The sequence below is a fragment of the Mustela putorius genome, unplaced genomic scaffold (assembly GCF_011764305.1).
Source record: "Mustela putorius furo isolate JIRA1106 unplaced genomic scaffold, ASM1176430v1.1 tig00003909_pilon_pilon_pilon, whole genome shotgun sequence".
NCBI classification, from domain to species: Eukaryota; Metazoa; Chordata; class Mammalia; order Carnivora; family Mustelidae; genus Mustela; species Mustela putorius.
The window spans coordinates 6,284,985-6,311,696 of record NW_025422057.1 but is presented as its reverse complement, the minus strand read 5'-3'; the positions used below and the strand labels follow the sequence as shown (position 1 = coordinate 6,311,696).

Genomic DNA, 26,712 nt, shown 5'->3' with positions numbered 1-26,712 from the left:
TTTGGGGTGTCTGAGTGGCTCAGTCGTTAAGCATCTGCCTTTGGCTCAGGTCATGATCCCAGGGTTCTGGGATCGAGCCCTCCATCAGGCTCCCTGCTCAGCGGGAAGGCTGCTTCTCCCTCTCCCACTCCCCCTGTTTGTGTTCTTGCTCTCACTGTCTCTCTCTCTCTCTCTGTCAAATAAATAAATCTTAAATAAATAAATGAATTTTTGTGTTTTTAACACTTTAGGTCAGAATAGCAATGTTGGAAAATTAAAAACACTATCTGGGGCTCTTGACATAATGGTGAGAACTAAGCATGCATTCCAGCTCATCAGAAAGGAGCTTGTAGAGGAATTTGACCAGGTAAATGGAGAAAATATATATTTGTTTTTTGTGTGTCTTAAGCTAAGTGGTGAACATATATAGTGAGCAGTTGGGGTATATGTGTGTGTTCTTCATATCATCTGTATATGTGTATATACAGACATTCATACATATATGTGTTTTCCACTAAACTCATTAACAGGGATCTGTTGTATTTTCTTGGTGGAATTATTAAACTCTTTAAGTTGGAACTATATGTTTTGTATTAAAATTTTTCTCTTTAACCACATGGAGCTTAGTAAGACCCCAGTAGCATAACGTCTCTGTCGTGTTTTCCTTTTGCTTCTTTGGTCTTTTTTATTCTTCTGTTTGTTTTTAAGAAAGAAGGGGTTGTGTAGCTCTTTTATAATCTCTCCGGAACTGCAGGGGAGCAGTTGAACCATTAATGGGCTGAAGCTCCTTGGAAAGCAGTTCCGGTTTGCCTGGCATTCCAGCGTTCAGGGTGCCTTCTGCTGTTGCTGAAAGCTTCCCAGAGGCCCCCATGGTCCCCCAGCCTGTTTCTTTATCCGGCCCTGGTTTGTCCAGCCCTATAGCCTGCCCATTTCCGTCTTGCTCCTTTCTGTGCGGTGTTGCAAAGCAGGAGATTTCCATTTGGGGTTAATTTCTTCTGTATAAGTGCCTGTTGGGTGTGAGACATTTTTCTCAGGTTTTAGTCTGTCAGAGTGATCTCTGAGGCGGGAGAGCTACTGCCACCAACAAGCTGTGCCTGGAGAGAAACAAATGACCTAAAGTTTCATTTTTGTTTTGTTTTTGGCTAAAAAGTTTACATAGTGAACTGAAACTCTGGTCCCTTCATTTTACCATGAAGCGGTCACTCTCAGGCGGCTTAGGTAAAGTAACTTCTTGTTTTCAGCCTAAAAGTGATGAGTCCACTCCAGCTGCTGATTCCTCTCCGAGTCTTAATCGAGAAGAAGTGGTCAAGCTCCTCAGCATATTCGAATCCCGGTTGTCATTCCTTCTCCTTCAATCCATCAAGCTGCTGTCTTCAACTAAGAAGAAAACAAGGTAAATGCAGTGGTTATTTGTGGAAGTTTCTTTTGTATCACCTTACCTGTAAAAAGGAAGTAATCTCTACCGACCGAATGAAAAGATAGGTTGTATTCATTCTTGTCTTTTATGTGGGTGATCAGGTATTTTAGTGGTGCTTTTCCTGACTTGGTGAATGAGATGAGACTCCTCTCCATGTGCCCTACTGCATATTGGAACTAGAGAAGCAGATCTTGCTTCCTAAGAGTAAATACTCTACTGGTTATAATGCTTTCCCTGAGAGATGACTGGCCCTGCAATGAAGAGCCCGCTGTTTCTAGTAACTCTCCGTTGTCTTTAGTGGGAGGCAAGACTACAGTTTTGATCCTCAGCCCCGAATGTGCTAATAGCAAGGAGATGACAGAGCATCGAAGTCTCTGCAAAGCCCAAGAACTTAGTGAAGAGAAAACAGGGAGCATCTCAGCAAAAAACGTTCTTCTACACCTGTATCAGCTTGTACAGTTCTGGTGTTCTGCCAGAGTCATTATGTTGGCATTATTAATTTAACTTGAAACTCCAGTAGTAAGTACTAGGTCAGGAAGGTAATACAAATAATATGTCTTTTTTTAAAATACAAGTACGGTCTGACCATATTACAAAATTTGGAAAATAGGAAAAAAATCACTGTACATATATGTTATTAGTTATTCGATGTGTATTTTATCAATTTATAATCTTCAGGTGCTTTGTCTCTGTATTTGTTTTCGTTTACAAATCGTAAAATTTACTTTTGGTGCTATATAGTCCTTCAGGCTTTGACAAACAAAAACAGACAAGTGTCTCCTGCCAAAGCCATGACACAGAACAGTTCCATCAGTCCAAAAATTCCCTCTTGCTGCCTCTCTGTGGTCAGCCCCTGCTCTGCTCCTATTCCTTAGATCTCAAGGAGAAAGCTTGGTGTCTTACTGGTAAGTGTAGCATCAGCTGTGGGTTTTTGTAGCTGCTCTTTATTAAGTTGAGAATGTTCTCTTCTATTCTTAGCTTTTGTCACAAATGGACATGAAATTTTTGTCGGACGTTTATTGATGCACACGTTGAAATGACCACATGGTTTTCCTCCTTTAGTCTCTTGGTATGCTGGAGCTCATTCGGTTTTTTTGAATGTTAAACCAGCTTTGCCTTTGTGAGATAAACCCCACTTTGTTGTTATGTGTCATTCTTGGGTATCCCTGGGATTCTGTGTGCTCATACTGTGTTGAGGACTTTTATGTGTGTTTGTGAGGATGGTTCTCTTCTGTAGTGTGGTCACGGTTCTGGTCTTGTAGTGGTTTTGTTTGCTTTTGGGACTGGAGCAGTGCTGGCCTTACTAAATCAATTTGCAGGTGTTTCCTCTTCTAGTTTTTAGAAGTATAGAGTTATTATTATTTCTTCCCTAAACTTTTGTTAGAATTTACTAGTGAAATTATCTTAACCTAGGGTTGGCTTTATTGAAAGTGTTTCAGAATGACTTTTATTTCTTTTTGTAGGTAAAGTACTGTTCAAGTTGACTTTTTCTTATTGAGGAATGAAAGTCTATTTTAGCTGTTGTCAGATCAATAGGTTCACAGTATTCTGTATTATCCTGTTAATATCTTAAGGTGCTTGTAGTGATAGCCCTCTTTTCATTCTTGATAATGCCAACTTTTGTGTTCTTTTTTTTTTTTCTTTTAGTCTGATTAGGAGTTCATCAATTTTATTGATTTTTTTAAAGAACTGGCTTATTCGATTGATTTTTTCCCCATTGTTTTTCTATTTCCACTGTCACTGACTTATACATTTCTCTATATACCTTTCCTTCTACTTATTATGGGTTTAATTATTCTCTTTTTCTGATTTCTTAAAGTGGAAGCTTAAATTATTGACTTGAGACCCTTTCTCTTTTTTAATATAAGCATTTTCTATAAATTTCACTCTGCTTTTGCTACATCTCACAACTGTATTTTCTTCTTTCAGTTTAATATTAATTTTTTATATCCCCTGAAACTTCCTCTTTGACCGCTGTGTTATTTAGAAGGCTGCTGCTTAGTTTCTAAATAGTGGAACTCTCCAGGTAATCTTTATTTTGGATTACTAATAATTCCATTGTGCATGGAGACCAAACCTAACTTCATATGATTTCTCTTTTTGGTGTACGTTTGTGTTATGGCCTAGAATATGGTGTGTCTTTCCATGCGCACTTGAAATATACAGGTAGCCTGCTGTCTTGGATAGAGACAATGGAAATGTCAATTAAGTTGGTTTATGGTATTCAGGTCTTCTGTGTTCTCACTGACTTTGTTTTATCGATTACTAAGAGAGGAGTGCAATTCTCCAACTACAGCTGTGGATTCATCTATTTTTCTTTTCGGTTCTGTCAGTTTTGTTTCCTCTGTATTGATGTGGACATATTTCTTTCTTATTTATTTATTTATTTTTAAAGATTTTATTTATTTATTTGACAGATAGAGATCAAAAGTAGACAGAGAGTCAGGCAGAGAGAGAGGAGGAAGCAGGCTTCCTGCTGAGCCGAGAGCCTGATGCCGGGCTCGATCCTAGGACCCTGAGATCATGACCTGAGCTGAAGGCAGAGGCTTTAACCACTGAGCCACCCAGGCACCTTGATGTGGACACATTTAGATGCACACACACACTGAGGATTGCTTTGTCTTGGAGAATTGACCCAAGATAACATGTGATATCTGCTATTTATCTTAATATAGCTACTCAACTTTCTTTTGGTTAATGTCTTCTTTTCTTTTAAACTTAACTATGTCATTTTTAGTAAAAGATTCTTATAAATGACATTCAACTGGGTCTTGCTTTTTTTAATCCAAACTTGTAACTGGTGTGTTCAGACCATTCACATTTAAGGTGATTTCATATAGTTAGATAAAATCTAGCATCTTGCTAGCTAGCTGTTTTTTCTCTCTTCTTGAGTTAATTGAACATTTTCTATGATTGTATTAGATTTCACCCTTGATTTATTATTTATACTATTTTTTGAATGTTTTGATGTTTGCCCTAGGGTTTAGATTCACCGCTTTAATCAGAGACCACTTCCCCATGATATTTTGTGGTACCACATGTTGTATGAAGACCTTCAGATAGTCACTCCCAGTTCCTCCCTCTCATTAGTTGTGTTACCATTCATTTTGCTTTTACATATGTTATAAACACACATTATACCACTACTGTTTCTGCTTTAGATATTACCTTTTAGAGCAATTAAAAATAGAACAGTTTATTTTTATATGAATTTATTTTACCTTCATTTATTCCATTTCTGGTGCTCTTCTTGGTATAGATACATTTTCTTTGGTGTCCTATTCTTTCTGCATGAAGAACTTCTTTTAACAAAGAATTCTTCCATTTTGATTGTCTGAGAAAACCTTTATTCTTCCTTCAGCTTTCGGAGAGGTATTAGCTGGGTATAGAGTTCTCGGTTGACAGACTTTCATCCCACACTTGAAGGATGTACCTCCCTTGCCTTCTGGCTTGCGTGTTCTCTCACAGGAAGCCCGCCCTGGTTCTTACCTTTGTTCCTAGGTATTTGTTTGTTTGTTATAAAGGTTTTTTATTTGACACAGAATTAGAGAGTACAGGTAGGCAGAGCAGCAGGCAGAGGGAGAGGAAGAAGCAGGCTTTCTGATGAGCAGGGAGCCTGATGCCTGGCTCAGTCCCAGGACCCTGAGATCATGACCTGAGCCTAAGGCAGCCGCTTAACCAGCTGAGCCACCCAGGTGCCCCTATTCTTAGGTATTTAATGTGCCATTTTTCCTTCAGCTGCTTTCAAGATTTTCTCTCCCACTCCCCAGCAGTTTGAACATGATGTTTTTGGGTATGTTGTGCTTTCTCCTTCCTTCATAGGTATTTTTATTTCTTATGTTCCATTTTCTCTTTCTGTGGTGCCAGTTTTACCTATGCTAACCTATCTTCAAGTTCATTGAGTCTTGATTTTGTGTCATTTACAGTTGAACTTGTCAAAAAGCATTCTTTATCTCTGTTTACTCTGTTCCTCATTTCTGGTATTCCCATTGGGTTTTGCTGTAGGTTCCATCTCTCTGCTGAAGCGACCATTCTGATCTTGCACACTGTCCACATTTTCCATTGAGCCTTTTAGTGTATTAATCAGTGTCATTTTAAATCACCTATCGGATAGTTCCAACATCAGTGGCATATCTGAGTCTGCTTCTGTTGATTCTTTGTCTCTTGGTGTATGTTGTTTCCTTACATTTCTACATCTCCTAGTTATGGGAAACTGGACATCTCAGCCTGAGGAAAATAGTTTTAATCGTGCCTGGAAAGCTCTACACCTGTCCCATGCTAGGCCTTTAGTATGGGGCTTGAGTTTGTTTTTCTAGTCTGGAGCCGAGCTGTGGTTGAGCCTTTGTGTCGCTGTGGTTAACTTTTCACGTCTGCAGCCTTCAGGTTCCTCAGGCCATGCTTGTGCCTAGTGTGGGGCCAGTCTGGTGAGGGTTTTTCTGAATGTCTCCTCCACCTTTAGTGTTAGGATTTTCCTAAGGAAGGTTTGTGGTACCTCAGAGAGGGTCTGTCTTCACACTCTCACGGTTCTCTCAGCTATATTCCACTCCTGCTTGTCCTTCAGTGCTTCTAGGCTGCTAGGGAGGGCAGAGAAGGTGGGCCAGGCCTTCTCAGTTGGTCTGAGTAAACCTCAGCCTTGAGCAGCCACTGTATCCCTAAGTGCGAGGTGTGTGGCCTCAGACTGTTCCTGCCCCACCGGCAGGGTAGAGTGGCTTTGTCTGCATTGACTTTCACTAGTGCCCTAAGGCTGCCATTGCTCCTTGCCTTCCTCTCCCTCAACTATACCCTGCAGATGAAGGCTTTCAGTCCTTGGAGCAAAGGGTCTGGGTGGGGTTGCCTGCCGTGCTGTAGCTCTAGCTGGTCCACTTGCCCGGCCTACATGAAAGTCGCTTTCTTAGGGCTCTCACCAGTTTTTTATGTGAACATCTTGGGGGGTCCTTGAAGAAGAGCCTACGAGACAAGGTGAACTCTTCCTCTGTCTGCAGCCCCCAGAGACCCTGCACTCCCTCGCCAGCCCTCACTCTGCCTCTTCTAGCTCATTAGCTGTTTTAGCTAAATTCTTAGCAGTATCTGGGTATCTGGCTGCCTCTGCCTCAGCCAAGGAAGGACTTCCGGGTCTCCCCGTCCGTCCTTAGTTTTCAGACTCCTTGCTTGCCCAGGGATCCCAGCTGATAGATTCATGCAAAGTCATGAACTTGTAGTTTGTCCTGCTTCGCATTGCCGTGTTTGTCAAAGGGTGAGAATGATACTTTTTCCAGCTCTCTACATTCTGAGATTCTGTACATTCAGCTCTCTACATTCCCTCTCCAGTAAAGGCTCTCAGATCATTCTCTGTGGCCCACGGAGAGCTTTTGTTTGGGGAGGAGCGCTCAGTCTTGGGTGCGCTGCCATCTCGGCCCCAGTGTTCATCCTTGGGTCGGCTCCGTGTCCTGTCACCATACCCGCAGGGAGTGTGGTTCAGCAGGTGACGCCTGTCTTCTGTAGAAGCGAAGAACTAAAAGGCAGAGGAGACAGTGCGAGTAGTGACACACAGCTGAAAAACTTAACGGCTTTCCTGTTTAACAACAGTGGGTAAATTTTAAATTTTTTTCTTGGTTTCCACAAGGTGGCAACATAAACATAGGACATGTGAGAAACAGTGATTCACTGATTTTCATAAATTGATGGTTTGAGCAGTTCACTACCAGGTGAAGCTTCAGTCTTACAGTATCTTTTACAAACACAACTGTCAGGGCGCCTGGGCGGCTCAGTCTCCTAAGCGTCTTGCTCTTGGTTTCAGCTCAGATTGTGATCTTGGGGTCTTGAGATTAATCCCCCAGGCCAGCTCTGCCCTGGGCCTGGAGCCTGCTTACGATCCTCTCTCTCCCCCATCCCCACAGACTTGCACACACACTCTAAGAAATAAATTAAATCTTAAAAAAAGAAAAAGTGTTGGGGGTGCCTGGGTGGCTTGGTCATTAAGCGTCTCCCTTGGACGCTGAGATCATGATCTCAGATCACGATCATGGCCCCCATCCCCAGTCAGCAGGAAGCCTGCTTCTCCCTTTCCCACTCCCAATGTCTCTCGCTGTCTGTCTGTCTCTCTGCCAAATAAATAAGTAAAATCTTTAAAAACAAATAAAAGTTTTAAGGAACTGTCATGTGTACAGCTTAAGTGATTTTTATTTTAGTGGAGGACCAGTCTTATAACCTGTTTTTTCAGGTCATTAATAGACTGTTGGAAAAATGCAGCCTGAAGTTTTCATGCATGATGCATCAATTCCTGTTTAGCTCATTTGTGTTCATTTGTCAAGGTTTATTAAATAAAAGACTGTTAAATGTGATATTTATGTTTATACAGTTTATATGCTGATAGGCTTCAAAACCTAGAGAAACCGGTTACTGAGTCAGTAACTCTGTTTCTCCTGTGTCACTGATCGCACGTGGAATCATGGGATTTTATTGTGAGGAGGGAGGCCTCCCGTGCTGTCTCCCCACAATCTGTGAGCGTTCCTGTTTGGAGTAAGGGAGACCAGAACTTTTTTTTTACTTTTTTAATCGTATTTTAATTTATTTCTTTGAGAGAGAGCACAAGTTCGGTGGAAGGGGCAGCAAGAGAGAGAGCAGCAGACGCAGGGCTCCATCCCTGGACCCTGGGATCATAACCTGAGCAAAAAACAGATGCTTAGCTGACCGAGCACCCCAGCTGCCCCAGAACTAGACTTTAAAAGGAAATAGTATGCTTGGGTTTTCTTTTGACTATTCTTTACCTACCACAGCGCCGCTTTAAAAAGAAATAGCTTGGGTCGCCTGGGTGGCTCAGTGGGTTAAAGCCTCTGCCTTTGGCTCAGGTCACGATCCCAGGGTCCTGCATCAGGCTTCCTGCTCACCAGGGAGCCTGCTTCCTCCCTCTCTCTCTCTGCCTGCCTCTCTGCCTACTTGTGATCTCTGTCAAATAAAATCTTTTAAAAAATAAGCAAACAAACAAATAAATAAAAAGAAACTGCTTAGGGGCACCTGAGTGGCTCAGTGGGTTAAGCCTCTGCCTTCAGCTCAGGTCATGATCCCGGGGTCCTGGGATGGAGCCCCGTATCAGGCTCCCTGCTCAGCGGGGAGCCTGCTTCTCCCTCTACCTGTTGCACTGCCTGCTTATGCTCTCTCTCCATCTCCCTAATAAATAAATAAAATCTTTTTAAAAAAAAGAAACAACTTAGTAATAAAAAATCTTAATTTTCCTAGAATGTTCTTAAGACAACTGACTTCCTCTTATGATGACCAGCGTTATCCTGCTAGAAATGCTTGTTTTGTCTGTTGGGTTGTGTTTGCTTTTTGGATGAAGAATTTATTTACTCTTGTGCTGTACTTTTAATATTCACTGCTTTAGCAGATAGAGCCTTTTGATCTTCTTTTGATGGCTTTGGGGTTTCGTAGAATGAAAGGCTATGCAAAATAGAAGTAATTTCTGAGGGTTTGGAAAGCGCTTGACCACAGTGCAGAGAGCAGATCTTTTGGCTTTATGGGCTGTTCCTGGCCATTTAATATGTACATTTAATATTTGGTTAAGATAAAAGAAAAAGAGAGGAATGGTAGTCACCTTTGGAAAAAAGATAAGCCAATGAAATGTTGGGACCTTTCTTGTTCGAGTTCATGGTTCATTGACACTATTGATGAGAGTTGATTAAGGATGAGAATCATATGTAGAAATTGGAAGATGGGCTGCTTGGGTGGCTCAGTTGGTTAAGCATCTGCCTTCAGCTCAGGTCATGATCCCAGGGTCCTGGGATTGAGCCCTGCATCGGGCTCCCTGCTCGGTGGGATGCCCATTTCTCACCCTCTGCCTGCCACACCCCCTGCTTGTGCTCTCTCAAAAATATTAAAAAAAAAAAATTGGAAGATTAAGATTTAAGATTCAGAAGTAGGATCAGGACAAATCTCAAAGGGTTTTAAATTTATGATTCCAGCAGCCATCAGTTATCTTCAGGCCACCAGCTAAAATGTGGTATCATCGTCCATGAGGGAGAATTCATTTTTGGAGCACTGGTTTGATTAAGTACTACTGCCTTGATTTGCCGGTCGTTTAAATTTCTTATAAGGTCCTCAGAGGTTTTATAAAGTCAGCCCCACCCAGAATGAAAACATAGCCCTTTAGGCCCAAACTGTAGACAGTGAATGAATTTTAAACAATCACTTTTACTGTGCCACAGGTGGTTTGAAAGGATTGATAAAAGAAGTAGGACTAAGAAGGAGAAGAGACAGGCTTCTAGAGAGGGGTGTGCGGGGCCCACACTCTTTCCAGCCTAGGCCCGTGGTCAGCCCCAGTGTGGACAGGTGGGTCCTGGTGAGGAAGAGTGAGTGGAGCCATGGAAAGGAGGAGTCGTTCTCATAGCCCAAGCCTTGATGTACACCAGAGGGAGGTTCTAGACTGCTGGTTTGCTCTCTGGCCGGCCTGATGGGCGCTCGGGCAAAAGCAGAACATTGGCACATTGGTGAACTGAAAACAGGGCATTTGAAGTCAGAATATGTTTTGACATGAATCCAAATTATTTAGCCCTTTTGAGCCTTGGTTTTTACATACATGAGGTAGGAATGAATACTTCCTTGTCCTTCTGAAGCAGTGGTTACCACGTGGTTCAGATGCAAACGTGCACATTCTGCAGAGACGATCTGCTGTCAGCTGTAGATGGTCACGTGTGGCCAGAGAGTCGGTATTGCATCTGGACTCGTTTAAAAAAGGAAAAAAGGGCGCCTGGGTAGCTCAATCATTAAGCAGCTGCCTTCAGCTCAGGTCATGGTCCCAGGGTCCTGGGATCGAGCCCTGCATCGGGTTCTCCACTCAGCGGAAAGCCTGCTTCTCCTCCCACTCCCCCTGCTTGTGTTCCCTCTCACTATGCCTCTTGCTGTCAAATAAATAAATAAAATCTTTTTTAAAAGTGGGGGAAGGGATGCTAGAGTGAACTGCCATGTAATTAGTAATCTTTTCTCCTGGTAAGATAATCTATTGCTCTGTCCTGTGGGGGACCTATTTTCAGAGCAGCTGAGTCTGTCAGAACAGTTCTTGAGTATGTCTCGGACCCTGTGCCCGAGGGGCGTCATTCACATGAAGTTCATGGGCGGTGTAGATACGTTGAGGTGGGCTAACTCCCAAGTCTGGAGTCTGGGCTTCCGGCCGGTACAGTTCTAGCCCTACGGAGAGCATCCCCACCTTCACGCTGGTTGATCTCGGGGGGTCACACTCAGCGCAGAGAAGGGATGACATAGGGGACAGCTTTCCATGCCCTCCCTTGCCTGGCTCCGCCGGATTCTCTTCACCGCGTGTGTCACCTGACACGCTGTTCCCTTCTGGCTCCTTGTGCGTCTTCGCCCCCGCCCCAGCCCAGCTCCCACCTGAGTGGAACGTGGTGCCGAGAGGGCGGGGGCGCTGGGTCTGGCTTGTCCGCAGCCGGGAGCCGCTCCCCATGCGCGGGAGGTGCTCCGAGACTCATAAACAGAAGGAACGTTGGTTCTGATGGATGTAGTGGAGTACGTGTCCATGCACAGGCCTGTGAACGGTGGATACAGAAGGTGAGTACGAAATGCACAGAACTAGAGCACCTGCTTCCCCGTGGAGAGTGACGGGCCGTTCCTGTGGATGGTTTGGAGTCTTCTTGAGCTGTTGGCAGGCGTCCCTGTGCACTTCACTTCTTTGCTTTTGTTTTAACACAGCAGTAATACCGAAGATGACGCAGTCCTCAAAACCAACAAGCAGATCTACTCCCAGCTTTTGAGAGCTACTGCTAACAAAAACGCAGCCCTTCTGGAGAGAATCGACATTCTCGTCCATCTGCTGGACCAGCTCGCTCGCGGCGGCGGCGGGGTGCAGTGACTTGTGCCCCAGGCCCTGGCCATGGAGATGCTCTAGTGCCTTCAGCTCTCGGGGGCAAGTTTGTCCACTCGGTGCTTCGTGTCATTAAATATGAGGGAAATATCCACTTAGAGCAGGCCCGGCAGGGGAGACTCAGAGTGCTCTTTTCCCGTGACAGACGAGTCATGGTTGAGTTCTTGGACTTCTCCATTGGAAGTGCTACAACCAGAATCCGACTTGGAGCTCCTGGCACTTGTTTCTTGGAGAAGTACATGGTACCTCCGTGTTTGCAGACTTGCTGTGGTGGCCGGTACACTTGTAGACATTTTTGAAGTATGTTAAGCTACATGGGTTTAAGATAATAATTATTTTGGATGACGTTACTTTGGTCAAGGGAACTTTTATCCAGATGACTCTAGTGGTTCAGATGGGTTAAGGCAATGTCCTGTGCATCTGCAGGGTCTCCTCCTCAGCTGCACAGAAGAAAGCCTGTCCTCCTCCAGCTTCGGTGCGGGATATGGTAGAGACTGGCCGCTGTGCCAGTGTCTGTATTTAATGCATGTTTCTGAAAGGATCCGCTCTTCTTTGACTTTGTATGACAGTTGATCAAGAATAGGTACTACTCCCCCCTTTTTTTCATTTTAAACTGGAAACTGTGAATAAGGTAAGAAAACTATTTTGAATAAATAAATTATTTATTTAAAATGTCTGTATTTTTCCATTTTATGTTCTTCGCTTTGATTGAACTGGTTTAATGAGTGAATTTTACAAAGGAAAGATTAAAACATTAAAAATAAAATCGTGCTACTAAGTTCTCTCTAGAAAGTCACACTCACAACTTGCCACTGTCGATGCGTAGCTCCTGTCCCCTGGCCTACAGACGGCCTCTATTTTTTTCCGAGCTACAGCATGCGATGCTGTGCTTGTCCTGTCCTGCTAAAATCCGTTTCAAGGAAATGGAACAGAAATCAAGCCGACTCTTTCCTGTCAGGTAGATGGTTGGGACTTTGGTGCATGAGGGCTTTGTAGACAAGAGCCTGCCCTGGCCCCCAAGGTCCATTCCAACCTCCTCCGCCATCTGCAGACCCCTTTCCCGGCAGATCATGCACAGCCCCTCTGCTCAGCAGCCACACCTCTACGGAGGAATCTGAACTCCGTGGAAAGGTGTTTGAAGCTGAGTTTTTACGGGGCGCTTTCTCACATGCTGGGACTTTCATGTGTTCCTTGTAAGCGTGTAGACACCTGTCCCAGCTTTGCAGAGCTCCTGCTGGCCCCTGGCCGTCTGTCCACTTCCTTGTTACTTAGTTTATACTTCCTTGGGAAAGATTTGCATCCATTTTCAAAAATTACTGAGACATTTAAAGTTTTAACTAAGTCATGAAGCCGATGCACAGAATCAGCCGTGTCTCCTGTCAGGACAGCGGTCACTCCGCTGTCTCTGCGGGTTAAATCTACACACCTCCATGGGGAAGATCTGATTTTGAAGCAAGCCAGCATCAGGGATGTCGCCGACCTTCCCTGTCCTGTTTTCTGGCCTCTCCTTGGCTGAACAGCCTTTTCGTCCAGAGGAGTATTTGTTTTTAAGCAAGAAGATACCACTTGTAGCTGTCTTCCCTTGTCCAAACAAGAATATGAACATCCCTACAGGGGAAGAGAGGGCTTTTTCAATGTTTTTGTCATCTGCTGACTTTAAATTCATGCTGCTTAAAGTGCTCGTGTCTTCAGCTGTTACTTGAGAACTGTGCCACCCGTGGCCTGATCACTGAGATGACTTGTTTTGCAGTTAACTTCAGGGCAGGGATGGAGAGAAGGTTGCCTGGATGCTGGGCTGGGGTGTAGAGGTGAGGGGGGCCAGCAGCCACCACGTCTGACTCTGAGAAGGACACAGTTGTGAACTCCAGTTTCCTCGACTAGAAATGTGCACAGTTGTAGGTTCCCTGGGACTCTCCAGACTTGTGAAGATCAAGAGAGAAATACACGGGAAAACCTATACACTGTCACGTATTAGAAAAATATAAATTATTGTGACAGGAACTGTGGACTGCAGTCAACTTGAAATCTGTGACCTTTTCCGCTGAAGGCTCCCAGGGAACTGTGTACCCTTTCCATGACTGGATCCTATGGCTATCGCTACATTTTTGTCCACCCATGAAATCGGGGTGCAGCGGGGATGGGTGGTGGAGAGACAGGGATTCCTCGGGGTTCTTTTTTTTTTAACCTTTCCTAAAAGATTGGCAAAATTATTCAATGCATTACTTTTTTTGCCTGAGAAATTCCCTTCTAAATCAAGTATTTTAGAAGTTCAAGTAATGCTTTTTCCATTGGCTTTTAGCCCTATTTACTTTAGTTACTAAAAATCTGGTTGGTTTCCTTTGCAAAAGAAACCAGACTTAGACGAGAAAGAAATCTTCTGACTCCATTTGCCTACTTCTCCCATTACATGTTCAGAGTGGAGGTATGGACGTCACAGATGTCAAACCACCGCTCTGAGATGGACTGCTTTGGAAATAAGCCATTTGAAGGAAGCCAAGAATGCTTTTGTTTGTCCTTGTCGTTAACTACTTTCCAATACGCATTGCCTTTGAAAAAGAAAACGGAGTTGTGTGCGTAGGAGTAATAGGCAGAGTCTATATTCCTGAAGGGATGGTTTCGTGGCTGTATTCCCGGAAACACTTCAGTGATCTTCTTCGGGTAAGAATCAAGTACTCGATCTCTATTGACGTCAAATGCAAACACCTGCAAAGCAAGTAAGAGAGTAAGGCTGGCTTTTCTGAAAACCATTGATTTTTAAGTTAATTTCTAGGAATGAAGTAAGTAAATCTACGGCTTTGCACTAGATTCTCTGGACTTGAACTTCGTTCTCCATATGGTGGGATCTGCCATGACCATAGAGGCCTAAGGCAACTGAGAACAATTTTGAACAAAGAACTTGAATTTCCAAGTAGGGCTGAAGAAGCAACACGGGGCTGGAAAGCCTCCTACTTACGAGGGACTCTTTGAAGAAGTAAATTAACTGCTTTCTTCGGTCATAAAAGGCAGTGTCCAGGGGACTTGGGATGCCGGGAAATCCTTCTGAAATCAATTTGGGGTAGCTTCTTCCTTGTTCATCTTTTGTGTAGGTCTGATCCTTGTCACTGTTGTATCTCCAGTACTGATTCCCTGAGGACCAAACAAAAAATGCTAATATGGCTTACTACCATTTAATTAGAGCCATGAGGAGGTAACTTTAGGAAGTCCTGGACTAGAACTTAGACTGGCAACATTCAAAGATTCTTATCCATGTGATTCCACCCACGGTCCTTGTAAGCTTGTCATTTTGCTCCCTTTCATTTCAAGATCCAGATGCTAATTTCAGGCTCTGAAACAGCATAGGATTATTCTAAGATCTCCTTACTAGTTCCTAATGCTGACTATTAACATACTGTCATCAGAAGATAGAACACATCCACCGGTTCAATATTTTGTGCTCACAACCTACACCACGTCACCGCCAGTTACCTTCCTTAGCCACCAACCATGTGGGCTCCCTTTCCCTCATTCCCTCCCCCCCCCAACCCCTGGCCAAAAGTTTGCCATTTAGAACAGTGAATGACGTGTGTCCAGCCGGGGGTGCGGTTCACTCTAACTGGAAGACTTTTTTGAATTCAAAGTATTCACAGCAAGTTAACTTTAAGGTATTTTTAAAGCTCCAAGCATAAAGTACAGCCATATGATAGCAATCCCCCACAATGACCTAATTCTATAATTAAGAATCTTTGAATGTTGCCAGTCTAAGTTCTAGTCCAGGACTTCCTCAAGCGTGGAACTCCATGCTTCTAACTCTGTAAGATCTAAACCAGAGAAGTCCACCCTCGTAATTTCTTTATGTAACTGAACCAAAGCAATTCTTCCTTCGTGCGATGTCAGGAAAATTAAGACCAAATTCCTGTGCGGCCCAGTCTGCACACAGCATCCTTCTGGCTGGGCTCTGGCCTCACGGAGTCCTGAGTGGTTTCAGGCAATAGGGTCGTATTACTAGGGAGTGGGGTAGAGACCGGGCACACAGCTTCTCGCTAGGGCGTACATTTGGGGAAGGGGGAAAAAACCAGCAACCGCAGAATCTTGTTTATGTTTAGATGCCACGTATTTGGTTTGCTAAGGCAGCCCACCTCAGTGACAGGCACAGAGGTCAGAGCAAGGCGATCTATGAGTGAAGGGAGGAAGCTGCAGGAGACCCTTGGCCAGCCTGCTCTGTGTCCCCCCCACTACCACCACCACCGGGGCCCCCACCTCAGTTTCTGCCTAACACAAAAATACAGATCTTCCCTGCTCGGAAACCACAATTCCTCACTGTCTGCTGGGTGAGGTCCAGCCAGCCCCCGAGCATGGAGGCTCTGGGTGCTCAGGCTGCCCGGGTCTTTCCAACCTAATCTCATCCCATGTGGGGGCCTTGTCATACCTCCATGGGCTCAACTGTCTCTCCCTTCTGTGTTTTCACCCTCTCTAACCCTAAAGCTCTGCTTCGGCCTCCTGTGTCTCACTGCCCCCTCATCCCCCATCCGTACCGCCCCCACCACGCTATTCCCTGTGTCCCTTTCGGGGCACCTGGGGTCCTATGTGTCCTCCAAGGCTAGGGCAAGTCCTGAATTCTGGGTGGCTCCAGCATCTGGTTCCAGGGGCAGTGGCCACCTTGTCCACTCATCCTTCCCTTCACCACATAATTCTAGTGGGCCGCTTCTAAGGTCTGTTCTCTCCAGAATTAGTCTTTGGCAATCACCTCAGGGCCTGGCACAGTTGGTCGTTCAGTCAGTCAGTCAGTCCTTCATTCACTCATCTGTTCCTTTGATGCATGGGTGCCTTCTTGCAGAGATCGAGGATACAACACCGTCCCTGTGCTCACAGAGCTCCCAGTTCGATGGAACAGACAAATTACGTGAGGACTTGCGGGTGCGTTATGCTATGACTCCCTGGTATGGGGTTCAAATGTTTGTTCCCAGTGCATCCGGGGAATAAAAGGAACAGAGCCGTCCATGAGAACCTTTACCTTTAAAAAAATAACGCTCATCCCTCCCCCACGTCCAGAGGTGGACATAAGCGTCGATGTTCTGTGCTGGGATTCCGTGCCAGCCCCTGAGGATTTGGAGAGGATCCCCGTAGCGCGTCCTGTTGTTTCGGTTTTCGTAAAGCCAGTACCAGCTGTTGCGGAAAAAGTAGGTGCTGAACCTCAGCGTCACGGCACCCTGTGGGTTTCGCTCTCTGCGAATCCAGTCAAATGCGGTATCAAACGACCCTTCACATGAACCTGAGGGGAAAATGTCCAGCCACTTGTCACCTGCTGCAAAAACCAACAATCGCTACTTCCATGTGTCTCTCAAACAAAGACAACTGCGAAGCTGGAGTTTTCTGTCCAGTGTCTCACAGCAAGATACCCTCCCCCACAAGCCTGAAGCAGGCCCACCGGGCGGAGCTGGAGGAGCCGGAGGGGCCCCGAGGCAGTGTCGGCTCACAGGGCCCGTTCTCGCTAATCTTTGTGCAGGAGATGACTCTCCGGAGGGTCCCGGTTTTGGATCCTGGCTGTGTGATCACCCTATACATAGCCGATGCCCCTTGATGGCTCATCTGACATCATTAGAGGCAAGCGGTTCAGTTCTGGGCACACACAAGAGTAAGATTTCCTCTGCAGGAAAGAAACCCATCCTGGCCCTCATTGTCACTATCCAAATGTGCCAAGAGCATCTTCGCAGAGAATGGCTGGAGTGGAACAGAAACAGTGGTGCTCTCTCTTCTAAATGGGAAAGGGGAGAGTAGCTTTCTTCCCCTCAGCCTCAACGCTAGGTCATTAATCACTTCTATTAAACAGTGAACCCTTAGCACTCTATAATTAAAGAGAGATTAAAGCTGATCCTGGCAAGGCTCCTGCTGTTCTTTGCCTTGGGACGACTGGAAGCTTCTTCCAGGGGCTTCCAAGTGCCTGCAGGGCCAGTGGGAGGCCACTGCCTGAGTGGCCCACTGCTCTTTAGGAAGCTGCCATATTCCCCTCCTTCCTCCCAGAGACATAACGTAGCCCAGGGAAGAGAGAACATCCATGGGAGAGCTTTGCTCGGCACTGGTGGCCACGTCTGGGCACGGCCACCTTGAAAGAAGAGAATTGCCGTCACAGAGCTAGAAGGCAGCTCCCCTCCCGTGCGGCCGGAGTGGCACTATTTTGTGCTCCTTGGGGGCAGCCTCCCGATCAGGAGTGAGTGGGGTCCTGTCATGCTTGGAAATACTGAATGTCCTCTGTGAGCTCTGTGGATGGCCTTCCAGAACAGTCTTACCATACAACTTTTGAACTGCTTTTCTGTCTGACCAGTCCAACTCAAACACAGGCTCCTGGGGGATGTAATTCGGCTGCATTATGGATCCTGGCCTGTAGGTGTGAGGAAGGCCGAGTACGTGGCCAATTTCATGGACGGCCACCTAGAGGGAACACAAATCACGGGTGTGGAGTCAAGCCTGGGTTTCTGTCACGTGCCCCCCCAACTCCGGGGGCAGGCCTGTGCTTTAGGAGGAGATGCACATGTTAAGGAGAAGGCAAGTGGTGGGGAGAATCGGGGAGCTTTCTCAGAAGGCTGGGGACACTTCCCCCGAGAAGGCCTGGCGTCCTGCACTCCCACCGTGCTGCACACCCTTTGCCCGGCTGCTCGGAGCAGCTGCAGACCGCTTACTTTGAGAAGGCTGATGCCCACGTCACTGCTTGGAGGTGTGAAGTGCTCGTCGTCATCGAAGTGGATGTCGCCCAGGCGCCAGGCATGTGCAAACTCCTGCCCGCTGCCATCAAAAACCCGAGGACAGCCCAGGTGCCGGCCTGGCCAGGGGAGAGGGAGCATGGACACAGGAGTCTTCGTGGCCTCCAGGGGCTCGAAGTCCAGGAGCGGAAGCAACAGCTCCGGACTCCTGCAACAGGCTGGTGTCGAGTCTAAACACTTGGAAACAGCTGCCCAACAAACCTCCCCGGCGGAGGGGAGGCGGGGGTGCCCTCCGAATGCTTAGGGAGGAGACAAGATCTGAGCTGGATCCTCCCAGCTGACTGGACAGGACATGAAGGAAATGCTGCCCGATGGTCAGGTCCGTCCCCTGTGTACGGTTTTCAGCTACGCTCGCAGCACACCAGCATCCCTAGCTCCCAGGGGGCTGCAGAGAAGTTATACTGTCCAAACCCATCCAGCTAGGCGGTGGTGGGCCTGCTGGTGGGGGCCCCCAGACCACCACTGGCTAGTTCTCCCCAGGAGTGGCAGGGAGGGGGCGCCCCTGCCCTGCTGGGCACTGGAGCTCTCTGCAGCAGTGCTCATTTGGCTGACTTGCTCAGGGACAAGCACAGGGATCCGCACCAATGTCCCCACGTCACCACCCCTAAATCGCTGAGGCAGGCAGGCCGTGCCCTTCCCAGTGAGTTGTAATAAAGCAGCACCGAGGGTTTGCCGGTGCGCTTACCCCTGGCACGTGCCACCTCGGACACCCCAGGAGGCTCTGCAGGTGGCCCAAGTCGGGGGGTGGGGGGGATCCCCAGTCGGCCTGTTGGCCCCCCCTGGGCTCCCTGTGCGAACCGGGCCGCGCCTCCGGCCGCGGGGAAGGCCATAGGGACACAGCCCGCCTGGAGCGTCTCGGCCCTTCTCACCTCGCCCGAAGCCCAGCTTTATGTCCACGGCGGCCCCGGGGGAGGCGAGGTCCTCGCGGAAGTCCAGCGGCATCACCTCGCTCCACATGCGGAAGGCCAGTCTGAGGATGTGCCTCTGCTCGTCCACGGCCAGCTGCCCGCTGGCGCCCTCCCCCAGCAGCCGCCAGGTCAGCGTCCTCTTGGCGAAGGCCCGGGGCCCCCCGCGGGGCGTGGCGACCTCGGGCTGCGGTGGCCGCGGCCGTAGGGAGCGCTTGGACCGGGTGGGGGGCGGCGGGCGCGACAGGAGCCGCGTGTCGGGGACGCCGCAGCGCGGCCTGTTCATGGCCGCCAGCGTGACCGCGTCCAGCCGCCCGCTCGCCGGCAGCGCGTTGACCTTCTGGAACCTGCGCACGGCCTCGGCCAGGCCGGTGGCCCGGGGGCCCGCGGGCGGCGCGTCGGCCCAGCCGTACTTGGACAGGAATCGCTGCGGGAAGAGAAGTACCGACCGCGGGGCGGGGGCCGGACTGAGCGGCAGGACGTGGGGGAGACAGGACGCGCGAGGCCCGTGTGTCCCCGTGCACGTCTGTGTTCGCGGGGGTGGTTGCCCGTGTGGGGCAGCATTTCCAGTCGGTGGTCTCCGCTTGTCTGTGGGAGGCCCTCGCCTGAGGCGGTGTGGCTGCGCACGTGCCGGCGCGTGCGCGTGTGCTCCTGCGCACGTGCCGGCGCGTGCGCGTGTGCTCCTGCGTACGTGCCTGCGCGTGCGCGTGTGCTCCTGCGCGTGTGCCTGCGCGTGCGCGTGTGCTCCTGCGCGTGTGCCTGTGTGTGTCCGCCTGTGCCCTGGCCTGCATGTGCGCGTGTCTGTGTGTGCAGGTGCCCGCCTGCGGTGTGCACGAGTCCGCGTGTGCGCGTACGGATGTGCTGCCTGCCAGGGGCGTGCACAGGCCTGCGTGCGCGTGTCCGCGTGTGGTGTGCACGCGCCCGTGAGTGTGGGGGCTGCCGGGGCTGCTCCTACCTGCGCAGTGAGGGGGTCCGCGATGGGCTGGGCGCGGCGCAGCGGGGCGGGCTCCAGGTCCGAGCGGTCCCGGCTGTGGAAAAGTGGCTCGGGCCGGGCTGGCCCGGGGGCCGCGAGCCAGCAGAGCAGCAGGGCCCGGCGGACGGCGGAGGCGGCCAGCATGGCCCCGGCCGAGCTCCCGCCTCCGCCACGCGTCTCCCTCCTGAGGCGCCGGCCCCCCGGCGCTTTTATAAGCGGCCCCGGGGAGACGCGCGCCGGCGAGGCTTCCCGCCCAGGCCCGAAGTGTGCCCACCAGGAGGCCCGGCCGGCCCTGGACGCGCCGCCCTTTGAAGACCCCAGGAGCACGCTTCTCGTTGGGGTGAGAATGTTTGCGGCCTCCTCGGGTCATTACGTGCCGACCTGGCAGCCGCCTGCCGATGCTGTTTCTGCGGTGACGGGCCCTGGGCGAGCTGCTGCCGCGTGGGCCGGGGACCGGCCGCCGAGCACCCGCCGGCCCTGGTCGCAGAGGCGCGGGGCCTCGCCCCCGGCAGCCTGCTGGGCCCAGGGCACCCGCGGCTGTACCATGCGCTGGCTCGTAGCTGGCGTCCATTTTCCTTCTTGGTTAGCTGCGGCTGGGGATGCTTTGTTGCTCTGATCGGCTCTTGTTGTTCTTGCTAATTTTTATAAAAGGAATAATCAGGCTAGGCAACAGTAAATTCTGGAGGAAATCGTGTGATCCTCATGGTGACATTTCGGGGAACATTCTCACAGGTACATGTGTCCTGTACATGCGCAGTGAAGGATTTGTATTCAGATGATTTTATATGCATCGTGTTCTCTATGCTGTTCCCCTAAACTCCAGGGAAGGTCATGGGCGCCTTTCTGTGTTCATGAATATAGGTGTTTGCAGTCCTAGTTAATGGCTGTGTGTTGTCCCAGTCTGTGGGCCAAGGCCTTTTTACACGAGGATGAACTAGAATCACCTGAGGTTCTAGAACTGCCCTCTGTTCCCCCTCTTGAAGGAGTCTACTGGAGGAAGGAAAGAGGAAGAAAACATTAGCTCAGCTGCCTGGAAGTTGTAACTGGTCATGTCTAGAGAGCCTGGGGGAAGAGCGTAAGGCCCTCCAGGCACTATGGCTACGGGTGAGAGCCTGGAATGCCAGTGTCACAGGTCGGACAACAGCAAGGGTGCAGGTGTGCGGGCTGTCCTTTACTCATTCGTTCATCGAATGCTCCTTACTCCTCTAGGGACAGGGGATATGGAAATGAACACGATGCACTCACTCTTTGCCCGCATGGAACTTCTATTAAGTGGAAGAGACAGACAATAAACAAGCCAATGAATGAAAAATTAAAATGGTGACAGGAACTAAGAATGCAGATCAGGAAAGTGAGTGCCTTAGAGGTGGGCAGTTGATATTAGGGGTCTAGGAAAGAACTATCGCAAAGATGAAATGTAAGCAATGAAAGAAAAGTAAGAGGGACAATGTCACATGTGATTGGGATTCGTGGGTGGTGTGGGCAAAGGAAAAGAAAAGTGCAAAGGCCCTGAGGCAGGAGCCAACCCTTGCAGAATAACAGGGCAGTGTGGTGGATGTCAGTGAGGCGGCGGGAGGAGGGACGTGAGGACGGAAACGAGGGTGGATGGGAAGATGATGAAGGACCTGGAGGTCAGATAATTTGGTTTCTACCTGAAGTTCGCTGGGGATCTTTTGAGCAGGAGAGTGACTTTATTGCTTCATTATTTAAAGAATCCACCTGGGGCGCCTGGCTGGATTAGCAGAGGAGCAGGAGACCCTTGATCTTGGGGTTGTGAATTCAAATCCCATGTTGGGTGTAGAGATTACTTAAGTAAATACATAAACTTAAAAGAATCCTCCCAGCTGCTCTGTGGGAGATGGATAAAAGGGGGTGCAGCCCCGAGGCAGGTGTAGACTGCAGTCCCTCCAGCGTGCCCTAGCAGCCCTTCTGTGCCAGGTTGGCCTGATGGCCCTGTAGCCTACGATCCCTCAGGGGTCTCTAGGATATTGGGTTTCTGGACAGGGCACCGTACCAGGCTGTGACGCAGGGGGATCCATTCCTAGTGATGTCCCTGGAGCAGGCGTTTGGCCTCACACCGATGCTGCAGTGACAAGGCCGGCCCCAGTGACAGCAGGGTGTTGCACTCACAAGGAACTGGGCTGCTCATCAGGCCAGCTGCACAGCCCCACTCAGTTCCTGTCAGCTCAGAGACATCTGGGGCCGGCCCCGTACCAGGTGGGGACACAGGAACGAGTGGGGTTAGGGAGGCATGACTTTGGAGTGGGGAGCCTATGGGGTTGCAACCCTCCCAGGGCTGTCCAGGTGTAATGGGTCCCTGCAACCATCTGCCAGATCTTGGAGGTTCATCAGGAGGCCCTATCTGGGCTCAGTCCCATAAACTCTGCAGGTGTTTTCGACACCACATCACCTTTCAAAGCTGTGTCCTTAGAACAGCGTCTGGGAGTGGGAAAGGCAAGCCGAATGGAACCCACGTTCCAAGCACTGGGAGTGGGTGAGGAGCATTGGCGTGGCATGCCCGAGTCCAGCTCACGGGACAATCGGCAGTCACATCTTTTAGGTGACCTTCCCCCCGCAGGGTCGCTCACATTCAGCTGTGTCCGCAGACCCACAGACCGCCCACCCCCAACTGTGTCTCCTGTGGATGTGCTTTCCTAGCTCCCAAACCAGCGCCACCAGCTGGGAGCGCTTCGTGGTCACTCCTGGGGCTGTGGCAGGAGAGGACACCTAGCCAGCTGCTGTCAGGAGACAGGTGTGGCTCATGTATTTTCTCATCGTTAGCCTCGCATCTGCTGCAGAAGCAAGCCCCAGGCATCCGATATAATCCTGTGCATAAATATGTCCGTATGGGTCTCTGCAGGATAGACTGTTGGGGAAAAAGAGCAAAGCACACCACCATCATCATGCCTTAAACTGAGCAACAGCATCTGACAGGATCACGCGCACCCAGGCGGAGTTCACATTTTCAACTCCAGCCTCTTTCATTGCATTTTATTTATTTACTTTTAAGATTTTATTTATTTGACAGAGAGACACAGTGAGAGGGGGCCACACAAGCAGGGGCACAGGGAACCCGATGTGGGGCTCGATCCCAGGACCCTGGGACCAGATCTGGGCTGAAGGCAGATGCCTAACAACTGAGCCACGCAGGTGCCCCCCACATTTTAAATTAGCTTTTGATTGTAAGGGACATCCTGAATACTTTCTGTAGAACCAAATGAAGATGAGAAGCACGAGTGACTCCCAGTGGTACTTCCCACGTGACCGTGGCACCCGACATTTACATAGAGCCAGAGAGGGGCTGGCCCCAGTGCTGGGGGGCTGCTGGTCCCTACACGTGCCCACTGGACCTGCTCAGCTTGTGTACCTGGACTCCTGTGAGAGGCCCGGGAAGCTCATCCCTCATCTCACGGAGTCGGCTTTGCAGGCTCTCTGCACCGTGTGGCCAAAGGGGCCGGGCTACAACCGGTGCCCTACTTGAGTTTCTTCCCACTGTGCCCTGTGTCCTACCTGTCATAGACATGTGTCATTTACATATATAATATATATAAGCACTCTGAAAGGTGTCAATCATGACAGTGTGTATGTGTCAGCTGCATTTAGCAACACACTTCACGTATGCATGCATGTCAACGGACATGTACATCTGAAATGGCCACAGAGAATTATTGCACCGTGTGGCCAAAGCCAAGTACAACTTTTAGGTTTAAGGGTCGTATTCACCTTCCACATGATTGGGTTGTCTGTTTTGTTTTTTTTAATTGGAATCTCAAACTGTTTTGTGTTTTTTTTTTTTTTAAGATTTTATTTGAGAGAAAGAGAGAAGAGAGGACGAGCAGGGGAGAGGGGTAGTGGGAGTGGAAGAAGCAGGCTTGCCGCTGAGCAGGGAGCCCGACGTAGGGCTCCATCCCAAGACCCTGGGATCATGACCTAAGCCAAAGGCACACACTTAACCGACTGAGTTGCTGTGGTGCCCCTGAAACTGTGTTTCGATTAGAAGATAATCCTAAATGTTTTCTCTTGGGGAAACCAAAACCTTCACAGGTGCAAGATTTAGAACAAAATTATTCAAGATGCCACCTAGGCACAATCTTTCCTGGGAGGCTAACGTTCCGAACACGGAGCAGAATTGAGAACTCTGTGGTTGAGTGCTGGTGTCTTGAGGGTTGATGTCACACAGCCTGAGTTCTGCTGGGTCTGAAAGACCAAGTCAGGGCCTGTCCATCCTGCGACCTCTGGCAGAAGACGGCGCCTCTCAAAGTCAGGTCTTTAAACGTGCACGGCAGCTCTCTGTAAAGATGGCAGGGGGACCCGCTAGGGCTTTATGACGGAAGGGTCTTGTTCCCTAACATTGGTCTTTTCTGCTGTGTTTTGCGGTTGGCCCAGGGCTAACTGGCTCGGGCACCTGGACCCAGGGATTGTCTACCCTTCTCTTGGAACATTCTTCTCCTGATTATTTCAAAGCCTCTGAGTAGCCTGACCGGTGTCACAAGGTTCCTACTGTTTAAATTGCTTATTCCAGGTAAATTGGATTTTAAGGAAATCAGATTTAGGAGAAAAAATGGCAGAGAAAAGCAGGTAGTCTACAGTACAGACAGGAGGTACAGGGGCTCCTAGAGAAGCTGGTTCCTGGTCTGTGCAGGGCACTCCTCATCTGAGCTTGGGGAAGGATTTGGCTGGAAGCTTCTAGAATCTTCTTAAATGCTGAGATGGCATGATCCAGTTGTCAGTGGAAGGACTGAAGACTTTTTGCCCCCCTGAAGTACATGTCTGTACAATATGGGGTTGCATATTCTCAGCTTCACACAGCATAACATTTTGAAAGAGACTTTCCCTTAATTATTCCCATGGGAGATTTCTGAGCCTGATACACAGTCAGGGATGAGTTCTGCCTCTGACTATGGATTGATCTCAAAGGCTCAAGTTTTTGGAAGCCACCTGTGCAAGGGCAGGCCTGGGCGTGACTTACAGCCACACATTTCTGCCCGTGAATGAGAGAAAAAGTCTTCCCACTCCCTGATCTTCTGATTTCCTTCACTCAGGACTTTGCATTTCACTCACTCTCCACCTGCGAAGAAATCCCCTTTCCCCATGGCCAGCCTTGGCCCCCAGGCCTCCCCGGGAGCAGTCACACACGCTTACACGTGGAAGGCTCTGTGGTTTGGGGCTCCTGCTTCCCCACAGAAGGACGTGTGCCGAGGTCGCGAGGGGGCCGGGGGGAAGGAGACCGCAGTCACCGCCCGCCCGCACTTCTCTGCGCAGGTGTGTGAGACGCTTTGACGATGGCCACTGACGTGGAGGTTATGATTGCCATTGGCTGCGGCTTACTGCTTATCGCATGGTTGCTGATTTGCTGCGTCCTCTGTCTTTGCTGCAAAGTGTTCAGGACACTGAAGTGAGTAGGAAAGGGAGGAGGGCGGAGAGGTGTGTACAGTCAGTAGCGAGATCTGCCCAGCTGAGAACCTCCAGGCAGCTGTAAGAAATGAGCTTAAAAAAAAGAATTCTGGGGGCACCTGAGTGGCTCATTCAGTGAAGTGACCGATCTTGATCTCAGCTCAGGTCTCAATCATGGGTTCGAGCCCCGTGCTGGGCTCCATGCTGGGTTTGGAGCCTACTTTAAAAGAAAGAAAAATCAAATCTAATGCTTACTATACAATCTCCGAAGGGACATATGACTATCGATGGCATCGACACAAAAGGCAGGTGACTTGGTTTGGAAGAAGGCCAACCCGAGACTCTGCTGTCTCCAGCTCCCTGCGGTAAGGCTCCCAGCGACAGAACCTCAGAGAGCGGTGCTCTGGCAACTGTCCAAAGAGAGGTGGCCTGCCCCCCTATCTCCAGGCCACAGGCCTGTTGTGTGAAATACAGGCTCTTTATGTGGAACTCAGCTGCCTCCTGACTTTGTTCTCTCTGGATGTTTGCAGGCCTCTCCAGGGCAAACGCTATGCTGTCTCTGATCCCCAGGTACTCAGAACTCATTAGGTGTCGGGGCCATGACCCCAACATCGCCTTTGCCATTCCGGCAACGCTTTCCGCCAGACAGACCTCTCAGCTCAGAGCAGTAAATGCTGCGCAGTATTGTTTGTGTATGACAACATGCTCAGAGCAGTAAATGCTGCGCAGTATTGTTTGTGTATGACAACATGCTCAGAGCAGTAAATGCTGCGCAGTATTGTTTGTGTATGACAACATGCTCAGAGCAGTAAATGCTGCGCAGTATTGTTTGTGTATGACAACATGCTCAGAGCAGTAAATGCTGCGCAGTATTGTTTGTGTATGACAACATGCTCAGAGCAGTAAATGCTGCGCAGTATTGTTTGTGTATGACAACATGCTCAGAGCAGTAAATGCTGCGCAGTATTGTTTGTGTATGACAACATGCTCAGAGCAGTAAATGCTGCGCAGTATTGTTTGTGTATGACAACATGCTCAGAGCAGTAAATGCTGCGCAGTATTGTTTGTGTATGACAACATGCTCAGAGCAGTAAATGCTGCGCAGTATTGTTTGTGTATGACAACATGCTACACACTGCTTACTACCCACCAGCATAAGCTCTCCATGCAGATCTCAAGGCAGCTTTGGGGAGCTCTAGATGTAGTTTTCTGAGCTGCAGGGCACACCTCTTGGAGGCAGCAGCTCATCTGCTCTTGACAGGTGGGTAGACTGCAGCTCAGAAGGCAGGAGTGACCCCCCTGGTGTCAGGGAGACGGGGGCTCTGAGAGTTCCACTCCACCCCCTCCTCCTGGCCTTCATGCTCCCCCAGCCCAAGCTTCCCAAACCCTCAGGACACTGCACTTACTCCCTGTCCCTGCAAAGCAGCCCAGGCCCTGTCCACTGTGGGAGGGCTGGTTCC

At 49.2% G+C, this 26,712-nt stretch overlaps 2 protein-coding genes and 1 long non-coding RNA gene across 6 annotated transcripts in view; 2 read left to right on the top strand and 1 right to left on the bottom strand.

Moving 5' to 3' along the window:
* EDRF1 (erythroid differentiation regulatory factor 1) overlaps positions 1-11,922 on the top strand; it is a 42,877-nt gene extending 30,955 nt beyond the window's left edge. For 3 of the 4 annotated variants that reach the window (XM_004751739.3, XM_045068598.1, XM_004751737.3), the window contains 3 exons: positions 231-346; positions 1,221-1,372; positions 11,075-11,922. In XM_004751739.3, coding sequence (XP_004751796.1) covers positions 231-346; positions 1,221-1,372; positions 11,075-11,234 — 428 coding nt within the window. In that variant the 3' untranslated portion in view covers positions 11,235-11,922. The remainder of the gene's footprint in view (positions 1-230; positions 347-1,220; positions 1,373-11,074) is intronic. The other variant, XM_045068597.1, reaches the window with a different exon arrangement.
* Positions 11,923-12,035: 113 nt separating this feature from the next.
* MMP21 (matrix metallopeptidase 21) lies at positions 12,036-24,029 on the bottom strand. The gene is made up of 7 exons (XM_045068601.1): positions 19,841-24,029; positions 18,850-19,312; positions 17,900-18,039; positions 17,510-17,651; positions 16,237-16,494; positions 14,200-14,372; positions 12,036-13,949 (listed from the first exon to the last, which is right to left on the bottom strand). The coding sequence occupies exons 1-7, from the start codon at positions 20,000-20,002 to the stop codon at positions 13,650-13,652; spliced, it is 1,638 nt and encodes a 545-aa protein (XP_044924536.1). The 5' UTR covers positions 20,003-24,029; the 3' UTR covers positions 12,036-13,649.
* Positions 24,021-25,897, top strand: LOC123388663. Its single transcript, XR_006603144.1, has 3 exons — positions 24,021-24,380; positions 25,121-25,253; positions 25,524-25,897. It is a non-coding gene; the product is annotated as an uncharacterized LOC123388663 (long non-coding RNA).
* The last annotated feature ends 815 nt before the right edge of the window (positions 25,898-26,712 follow it).